The sequence below is a fragment of the Hyla sarda genome, unplaced genomic scaffold (genome assembly GCF_029499605.1).
Source record: "Hyla sarda isolate aHylSar1 unplaced genomic scaffold, aHylSar1.hap1 scaffold_115, whole genome shotgun sequence".
NCBI classification, from domain to species: domain Eukaryota; kingdom Metazoa; phylum Chordata; class Amphibia; order Anura; family Hylidae; genus Hyla; species Hyla sarda.
In genome coordinates this window covers 502,501-512,798 of record NW_026607771.1, presented here as the reverse complement: position 1 = coordinate 512,798, position 10,298 = coordinate 502,501, and the positions used below count along the sequence as shown (strand labels likewise).

General features: G+C 49.0%; 1 protein-coding gene across 2 annotated transcripts in view; it reads left to right on the top strand.

Moving 5' to 3' along the window:
* The first annotated feature begins 9,237 nt into the window (after positions 1-9,237).
* Positions 9,238-10,298, top strand: part of ZNF318 (zinc finger protein 318) — a 27,361-nt gene continuing 26,300 nt past the window's right edge. The window contains exon 1 of one of the 2 annotated variants that reach the window (XM_056551672.1): positions 9,238-9,786. In XM_056551672.1, the coding sequence (XP_056407647.1) occupies positions 9,343-9,786 (444 nt within the window). In that variant the 5' untranslated portion in view covers positions 9,238-9,342. Of the gene's footprint in view, positions 9,787-9,933; positions 9,953-10,298 lie in introns of those variants that run through there. The other variant, XM_056551673.1, reaches the window with a different exon arrangement.

The window sequence follows — 10,298 nt, the reverse complement described above, 5'->3', positions numbered from 1 at the left end:
CAAGGAGGTAAAGTGCTAGTATGGAATATTAGAGGTATTAAGGAGAGGAAGAAAAGAGTAGCTATCATGGATAGGGTTAAAAATTATCTACCTGCAGTGGTATGTTTGCTAGAAACACATTTAACAAAAGAATCTGTCCATTTAATGAAAAAGAAATGGGCGGCTCAGGAATTCCACTCGTTTGGAACAAACTACTCATCGGGGGTCTCGGTGTTGATTCACGGTAAAATGAATATGCAGGTTAGAAATGCTCGCTGTGATGATAGAGGGAGATTTGTGTTCCTCCACGTAGAGTGGAATAGGGTACAAATTATTCTTGCATTTGTTTATATTCCTCCCCCTTTCAAAACAGAGGTATTGGTTGATCTGGTGAACTTCTCAAGGGATAAAAAATACAAAGATTTATATATTATGGGGATTTTAACTCAGTAATGGATAACAAAAGGGACCGGAGAGGAGGAGTAATGAGGGAGGGGAGGAATGTCCAGGCAGATTTGTGTAAAGAAGTAGGATGGAGAGATGTACAGAGAAACCTGAATCCTTTGCGAGAACATTTTTCCTGTTTCAATCTTAGCCATAAAACTGCATCACGTATCGATATGATTCTGGCCAATGATAGTGGAGCAAGGGGTATTAAAAAAAATTGTCTATGAGCCCAAGGGCCTGTCTGATCACTCCATGGTGGTCTGTAGTTTTGGTTGTGAAGATCGGGTCCCCCCCCAGAACAAGAATAGAAATATTAATCCGCATTGGTTTGAGGTGGAAGACGTGACAAAGGGTATAGAGGAGGAGATTAAATGGTTTTGGGCTACTAATAAAGGTTCTGCCGATATATTTATGGTTTGGGATGCTATGAAAACATATCTGAGGGGGATTTTGATCCGAAATATAACCCAGTTTAGGAGGAAAGTAAGGAGGAAAGAAGACAATTTGGTAGATCAGATTAAAAAATTAGAGGAAGTTTATGCAAAGGACGCCCGAGATGAGAACTGGGAAAAACTGGAACAAGCTCAAAAAGAATATAAAGAGTTAATGCTTGAGAAGGCACAACATAGGATGTTTTCTGGGGACAAAAACGGTATGTGGAAGGGGGGAAATCCAATAAGTGGCTCTCTGGTATAATCAAAAATCAAAGGGAAAATACGGAAATGACTAATTTAGAAAATAAACAGGGAATAATAGTAACGGATCAAGAGGAGATAAGGAAGATAGCGATGGAGTATTATCAAACATTATACGAATCTGAGGGGTAAAATCAGAATCGGAGATTAAAACATTCTTACAAAATTTAGCTCTGCCAAGTTTAAATGAGGAGGGGAAGAGGAAGATGAATGAGGGGATCAGCCTGGGGGAAATCCAAGAAGCATTGAGAACATGTGCGGGGAATTCCGCCCCAGGGTCTGATGGGTTCTCATTTGATTTTTATAAGAGATTTCATGGGTCTCTGTTACCCTGCTTGTTGGAGATTATTAATGAATCCTTGGAAAGAGGGGCTATGACCCCTTCAATGTCTGAAGCAGTGATAATATTGATCCCCAAGAAGGGGGGCAACAGGGAAAAGATGGAGAATTACCGGCCTATATCACTATTGAATACGGATTACAACATTTTTGCAAAGATATGGGCAGAAAGATTAAAAAAGGTTTTGGGTGAGATTATAGGGGAAGAACAAAGGGGTTTTATGGTAGGTAGGAATATGTTTGTTAATATACACAGGACATTCCTTAACATTCAAACACGTGGAGGGGATCCCCGCTCCATCCTGTCTTTGGACGCTAACAAAGCGTTCGACAGGGTGGAGTGGGGCTTCCTCTTTGGGGTGGTGGAAAGATTTAGTTTGGGCACTTTATTCTTAAAAGCTATAAAAACGGTTTATTCAGCTCCTAGAGCAAAAATTTGTATTAATGGGAAATTTTCTAATACGATATTTTTAAAAAGAGGTTCATGACAGGGATGTCCGTTATCACCTTTATTATTTGCACTTTTTATAGAGGCACTGGCAGCTATGGTTAGGAACACAGAAATCTTTCAGGGGTTTGGGGTACAAGGGGATAGAGATTTTTATTATATGCCGATTGTCACGATGCCGGCTGGCAGGAGGTGGATCCTCTGTGCCAGAGAGGGATTGGTGTGGACCGTGCTAGTGGACCGGTTCTAAGTCACTACTGGTGTTCACCAGAGCCCGCCGCAAAGCGGGATGGTCTTGCTGCGGCGGTAGTGACTGGTCCGACATCATCTCCAAGTGCAGGGAACATTGCGAAAGAAAGCCACGGCAAAACTTAGAGTCCCCATCAAATTTGTCCGGCAGGGACAAGCGGAGGCTAGGAGTGGCCACTCGCTGCGGAAGGGGTGCAGGAGCTGGCGGAGGAGATGGTTGCTGCTGTAGCAGAGGCAGAAGTTGCGACTGAAGTTGCTGCACCATGGTGGACACTTCCGACAGCTGGTGGGTTAGATGGGCGATCTGTCGGGATTGCTGGGCGACCACCGTGGTGAGATCAGAGATAGAAGGCAGGGGAACCTCAGCGGGATCCATGGCCGGATCTACTGTCACGATGCCGGCTGGCAGGAGGTGGATCCTCTGTGCCAGAGAGGGATTGGCGTGGACCGTGCTAGTGGACCGGTTCTAAGTCACTACTGGTGTTCACCAGAGCCCGCCGCAAAGCGGGATGGTCTTGCTGCGGCGGTAGTGACCAGGTCGTATCCACCAGCAACGGCTCAACCTCTCTGACTGCTGAAGATAGGCGCGGTACAAGGGAGTAGACAAAAGCAAGGTCGGACGTAGCAGAAGGTCGGGGCAGGCAGCAAGGATCGTAGTCAGTAAGGTAATAGCAGGAGGTCAAGTACACAGTAAGGACAACACAGTAACGCTTTCACTAGGCTCTAAGGCAACAAGATCCGGCAGGGGAGTGCAGGGGCAGAGGTCAGATATAGTCTGGGAGCAGGTGGAAGCCAATTAAGCTAATTGGACCAGGCACCAATCATTGGTGCACTGGCCCTTTAAGTCTCAGGGAGCTGGCGCGCGTGCGCCCTAGAGAGCGGAGCCGCGCGCGCCAGCACATGACAGCAGGGGACGGGAACGGGTAAGTGACCTGGGATGCGATTCGCGAGCGGGCGCGTCCTGCTGTGCGAATCGCATCCCCGACGGCCATGACAGTGCAGCGCTCCCGGTCAGCGGGACCGACCGGGGCGCTGCGGAGAGAGAGACGCCGTAAGCGCTCCGGGGAGGAGCGGGGACCCGGAGCGCTAGGCGTAACAGTACCCCCCCCCTTAGGTCTCCCCTTCTCTTTGTCCGGTAACTGCCTCCCCTGGGATGAGGACACCGGGAAAGAATGGAGGGATTCCTCAACGGCAGGCAGTACAGCAGGAGTGGGAATGGGGAGGGAGGGCAGAGGGCGAGGCCTGGCACGGGGCAGTGTGACACCAGGACGGGGGCCATGAGGAGGCACCGAGGCTTGCCTGACTGGACTGGGAGGGGGGGGAGGCACTTCTTATGGCAGGCAGAGTCCATAAAGACCTTAGGGAGACCGGATACAGGGGGAACCACAGGGTCACGGCAGGGAGTACTGGGCACCGGTTTAAGGCAGTCCTTGAAACAAGAGGAACCCCAGCTCTTGATCTCCCCTGTGGACCAATCCAAGGTTGGGGAATGGTGTTGAAGCCAGGGTAGTCCAAGGAGAATTTCGGAAGTGCAATTGGAGAGGACCAAAAACTCAATTTTTTCGTGATGAGGTCCGATGCACATTAGGAGGGGCTCCGTGCGGTAACGCACGGTGCAATCCAACCTGACTCCGTTGACCGCGGAAATGTAGAGTGGCTTGACGAGACGGGTCACCGGGATGCGGAATTTATTCACCAAGGACTCCCGAATAAAATTCCCAGAGGCACCGGAGTCCAGGCAGGCCACGGCTGAGAGGGAAGAGTTGGCTGAAGGAGAAATCCGTACAGGCACCGTGAGACGTGGAGAAGCCGACTTAGCATCAAGAGACGCCACACCCACGAGAGCTGGGTGCGAGCGTGCGTTTCCCAGACGTGGAGGACGGATAGGGCAATCCACCAAAAAATGTTCGGTACTGGCACAGTACAGACAAAGATTTTCTTCCCTACGGCGATTCCTCTCCTCCTGGGTCAGGCGAGACCGATCCACTTGCATGGCCTCCTCGGCGGGAGGCCTAGGCATAGATTGCAACGGAGACTGTGGGAGAGGTGCCCAGAGATCTAAGTCTTTTTCCTGGCGGAGCTCTTGATGTCTCTCAGAAAAACGCATGTCAATGCGAGTGGCTAGATGAATGAGTTCATGCAGGTTAGCAGGAATTTCTCGTGCGGCCAGAACATCTTTAATGTTGCTGGATAGGCCTTTTTTAAAGGTCGCGCAGAGGGCCTCATTATTCCAGGATAGTTCAGAAGCAAGAGTACGGAATTGTATGGCGTACTCGCCAACGGAAGAATTACCCTGGACCAGGTTCAGCAGGGCAGTCTCAGCAGAAGAGGCTCGGGCAGGTTCCTCAAAGACACTTCGAATTTCCGAGAAGAAGGAGTGTACAGAGGCAGTGACGGGGTCATCGCGGTCCCAGAGCGGTGTGGCCCATGACAGGGCTTTTCCAGACAGAAGGCTGACTACGAAAGCCACCTTAGACCTTTCAGTAGGAAACTGGTCCGACATCATCTCCAAGTGCAGGGAACATTGCGAAAGAAAGCCACGGCAAAACTTAGAGTCCCCATCAAATTTGTCCGGCAGGGACAAGCGGAGGCTAGGAGTGGCCACTCGCTGCGGAAGGGGTGCAGGAGCTGGCGGAGGAGATGGTTGCTGCTGTAGCAGAGGCAGAAGTTGCGACTGAAGTTGCTGCACCATGGTGGACACTTCCGACAGCTGGTGGGTTAGATGGGCGATCTGTCGGGATTGCTGGGCGACCACCGTGGTGAGATCAGAGATAGAAGGCAGGGGAACCTCAGCGGGATCCATGGCCGGATCTACTGTCACGATGCCGGCTGGCAGGAGGTGGATCCTCTGTGCCAGAGAGGGATTGGCGTGGACCGTGCTAGTGGACCGGTTCTAAGTCACTACTGGTGTTCACCAGAGCCCGCCGCAAAGCGGGATGGTCTTGCTGCGGCGGTAGTGACCAGGTCGTATCCACCAGCAACGGCTCAACCTCTCTGACTGCTGAAGATAGGCGCGGTACAAGGGAGTAGACAAAAGCAAGGTCGGACGTAGCAGAAGGTCGGGGCAGGCAGCAAGGATCGTAGTCAGTAAGGTAATAGCAGGAGGTCAAGTACACAGTAAGGACAACACAGTAACGCTTTCACTAGGCTCTAAGGCAACAAGATCCGGCAGGGAAGTGCAGGGGCAGAGGTCAGATATAGTCTGGGAGCAGGTGGAAGCCAATTAAGCTAATTGGGCCAGGCACCAATCATTGGTGCACTGGCCCTTTAAGTCTCAGGGAGCTGGCGCACGCGCGCCCTAGAGAGCGGAGCCGCGCGCGCCAGCACATGACAGCAGGGGACGGGAACGGGTAAGTGACCTGGGATGCGATTCGCGAGCGGGCGCGTCCCGCTGTGCGAATCGCATCCCCGACGGCCATGACAGTGCAGCGCTCCCGGTCAGCGGGACCGACCGGGGCGCTGCGGAGAGAGAGACGCCGTAAGCGCTCCGGGGAGGAGCGGGGACCCGGAGCGCTAGGCGTAACACCGATGATGTGCTTTTGTTTGTTAGGAATCCGGTAGAGAAAGTACAGGAAGTGATTAGGTTAGTGGAAAAATTTGGATGTTTCTCAGGAATGAAAATTAATTGGCAGAAGTCCGGTCTCATACCTTTGGATGAAGAAATTGAGGTCCCTATTGGCCCTGTAAATGTACTAAGAGTTAATGATAGTTTGGAATATCTGGGTGTTAAGAACTCTAGCGCTGTCTCGGATTTTGAGAGATTAAATTTGGTACCTCTGATGGGGAAGGTAAGGGGAAAGGTAAATACATGGAGGAAAATGAGATTGGGAATGGCAGATAGAATAGGACTGCTGAGAATGGTATTACTCCCCATGATAACACATTATTTGAGAGCTTCTCCCATATGGATTAGTTGGTTTAAAAAATTGGAAAGTATATTAAATAATCTTATATGGGGTGGAAAAAGAGTCAGGATCAAGAGTCAGTATTTGTATCATCCCTTAGAGGAAGGAGGGCTGGGTCTCCCTAATTTTTCATCCATACTTCATAGCATCCCAATTAACATTGGTTATTCAAGAGCAACAAACATTGTTGGATTATTTGGAAAGGGGGTGTAAGAAATATGGGTCCATATTGGAGAGGTTGGAGAGTGGGAGTTTGAAGAAGGGCGTAGAAGAGGAGAACATAGCTAAAGAATTATTGGTACAAGTATGGGATAGTATGAAGTCAGCAACAGGGATAACAAGTAGTGTGTGGTGTACCCCCTTATGGGAAAATGAGAACTTCCCAGAAATAAAGAAAATGGCAGAATATGTCAATTGGGAAGATAAAGGAATTAGGTTGTTAGAGCAGGTTTGCACAAATGGGGAAATAATAGATTGGGAGTGTCTGAGTGACACCTTGGGACAAGAAGAACCGAAAGAAAAATTAAAGGTAGGGTGTTATCACATTACAGAATATATTAAAAGTGCACAGGGGGAAAAAAAAAATAATGAGTACTTTATATAAAATGTTAGGTCAGAAGGGTTGGGAGGACGTAGTCAAACGGTTAGGACAGGCACTGGATATAGGTGGAATTTTAGAAGAAGAGTGGAAACTGGTGTTAAAGAATATTAGAAGAACAACGATCAATGCAAATAATAGGGGGTCTTCAATGATGTTAGTATCGGGCACAGTACTCACCGCAATTTTTGTATAAAATTAATGTTAGGGAAAATGCACAATGCCCCAAGTGTGGGTTTGAGGGAGGTAATTGGTTACATATGATATGGAATTGCACAAAGTTGCTAAAATTTTGGAGTGTAGTGTTTGAAACTATTAAAGCTAGAATAGGGGCGGTATTGCTCTTTGAACCTAAGGTCGCAATTTATGGACTAGAGATAGTGGGAACTAAGCATACGGATCTTATACTTGGAGTATTAGGAGTGGCAAAGAATTTGATTCTTAGGAAATGGTTGGCCCCAGCGGTTCCATCAAGGGAAGAATGGTTGGGAGGTATAAATAAGGTTAGAACTTATGAGTTGTTGTGGTTCAAGGACAGTGAAAGAAATAAAAAAATTGAGAATAAATGGCTACCCTGGGAGAAAGGAGAGAGCAGATAGTGAAAAGGAGAAAAGAGTAAGAGAGGAGTAGGGAAAGGAAGGAAGTCAATGGATTTCGGGCAGGCTGTCTTAAGGGGAGGGAGGGAAAAGGGGGGGCTTTGGTTTTGATAATGCTGTAAGTAATAATGGATTTTGTATGTATTAAATTTAAATAAAAATAAAATAAATAAAAAATATGTAAATTGTTCTTTTTTTTGTATACAATAGGAAAGGGGGCTCATTTTTATTGGGGTAGGGGCTAATTTACATTTTAATAAAACTAGTTTGTACACTCCTACTATACACATTGGGGTATGTGCAGAATGCGCAGAGCATTGCATCCTAGTGTCTGTAGTCCTGACTCTGTATTGCTTGCATGGTTTGGTGTTTTATATATATATATATATATATATATATATATATATATATTATTTTTTTTTAATGTTTTACGCCATTGACCGTACGGGATATATAATGTTATATTTTAATAGTTGGGACAATTACACACGTGCCAATACCAAATACATTTGATTTCCTTATGTTTACATGTTTTTTTTTATGGGAGTGAATGTCAGGACTTGCAGTTCTGGGCCCTGGGCAGGTGAATTTTGCCGACATTTATTCCTGCTTCGGGCTAGTAAAGCCAGCCAGACAACTCGGCTCCGCTGGGTATGGAGAAGGCTCAAGTCAGGAGCCCGCTCCATACACCCTAAGCGCTGCCGAGTTGTCTGGCTGGCTTTACTAGCCCGAAGCAGGAATAAATGTCGGCAAAATTCACCTGCCCGGCCCCCGAAACTGCAAGTCCGTGCACCGGGCAGGCGAGCCCTGACTTTCACTCCCACCCTCCGCTGACCGACTGCTGATTGGTGTGGAGTCAAGGGGGGGTGTCTGAAAGTCAGCGCTCGTCACTTAGTGACTTCACTTAGAGGCTGCGGCGGTGCGGGATTGCAGGACCCACAAGAATAGCACCTGGACATCCGCTCGCAGCCCCCTCATGTTCGGCCGATTATTCGATAACGGGATTCATCGACAACGAATCCCGTTATGGAATATTACTGATAAAATCGATTAATGGTTGCAGCCCTAGTTGCTATGTTACCATTGTACAGCTTATCACTACCTTTTAGCACCTTGATGCACTATAATGTATTATTATTAGCTGTGATCCATTATACGGTGTTATAACCTGTCAAGTGTTTTGCGTTCCGTGGTATGCGACCCGATGACAGCGATTCTATTGGTCTGTTTTACATTTTGGCGCGTTTATTGTTTGTATTATCCATTAGATGACGAAGACGCCAGTCCGGGTTTGAAATATTTTTTGGAATTAACAATTGATGGCTTCCGTTTGGGGCGCTCGCCATCTAATCCTCATACTGGCCACGGCCATTCCTGGGAGACCCTGTGTCCTGCACGACTTTCCTATATTGTCGCCGCTGATCTCTACAACATCGGAGGCTATCCTGCCCCTCCACAGACCCTCTAGCCACAGTGTTGTAGCCCTACAGATGATGGAAAACTTCAACTCCCAGCATGCCCGGACAGCCAACGGCTGTCCGGGCATGCTGGGAGTTGAAGTTTTGCAACACTGCGTCTAGCGAGTCTGCAGGCAAGCCAAGGTGTTGCGTTAGCCACTCCGGTAGGCAGAATCGCCATTTCTAGGGGCACCAGGATTGCACCTTTTTTTTACCCTTTAAGGGGATAGTGTGTGCGCCCCAGCCAATCAGGGAGCGGTCGCTTTAACTGAGAGGGAACTGCACAGGCGTCTCACAGTTCACTACGGACTCGCAGGAAGCTTTACCACACCGGAGGTCGTACAAGCCGCAGTGCGCAGAGGCTGCTGGGACAGGACTGAGGCTGCAGACTGGAACTCCACGGACAATAAAGTTGATTTAGAAAAAAAAAAAAAAAAAAAGAGAGAAGAATGATGTATTTCCTGTGTACAGCGGAAGTCACGTGCTTCGTGTTTACGGCGGAGGTCACGTGTTTCCTGTGTAGGATGAGGTGTGGGTGCAGTAAGATGGCGCAGCCGTCTGCGTGGTGACGTCATGACGGAGAGCGCGTAACGCACAGCCGTAGAGTCGGCGCTCGGTGTATTGCAGTCATGTATCGCACGCCAATGCGCCGCGACTTGTCCCCGGACACCCCGGTGCAGTACAAGGATAGTCCGCGCGCCCGAGAGGATCGCTCCTGGTCCCGAGGCCGATCCCCGCCCCGCCGCTCCCCCGGCAGACGCAGCCGCTCCCCGCCCCGCCGCTCCCCCGGCAGACGCAGCCGCTCCCCGCCCCGCCGATCCCCCGGCAGACGCAGCCGATCCCCCGTCCGCCATGGTCGCTCCAACGATAGACGAGGACGTTCCCGCTCCCGCCACCGATCCCGCTCCAGACCCGGGGAACACGGCCGCTCCAGGTCCCGGGGCCGCCGCTCCCGCTCCAGACCCCGCCGCTCCCGCTCCAGGCCCCGCCGCTCCCCGTCCCCGTACAGCAAGTACCCGGCCCGGCGCCGCTCCCCAGAAGACCCGTACCGCTACCAGAGCCGCGGAGATCCGGTGAGACCCCGCCCCCGCGGACACAGACACGCCCCCTAATTCTAGAGGGTCACATGACTCGACAACAGCGTCGTAGTAACTGAGTCAGGCTTATTGCTGTAGTCTATAGCTGTTACCATAGCAACTGTCACATGACACAAGGGAAAGTGGGGAAATGACCTGTTAGGTGATATATGGGGTGAGGGTGTAATATAGAGGTGTCATATATATATATATATATATATATATATTTATACAGGGTGAGGGTGTAATATAGAGGTGTCATATATATATATATATACAGGGTGAGGGTGTAATATAGAGGTGTCATATATATATACAGGGTGAGGATGTAATATAGAGGTGTCATATATATACGGGGTGAGGGTGTAATATAGAGGTGTCATATATATATATACAGGGTGAGGGTGTAATATAGAGGGTCATATATATATATACAGGGTGAGGGTGTAATATAGAGGGGTCATATATATATACAGGGTGAGGGTGTAATATAGAGGGGTCATATATAT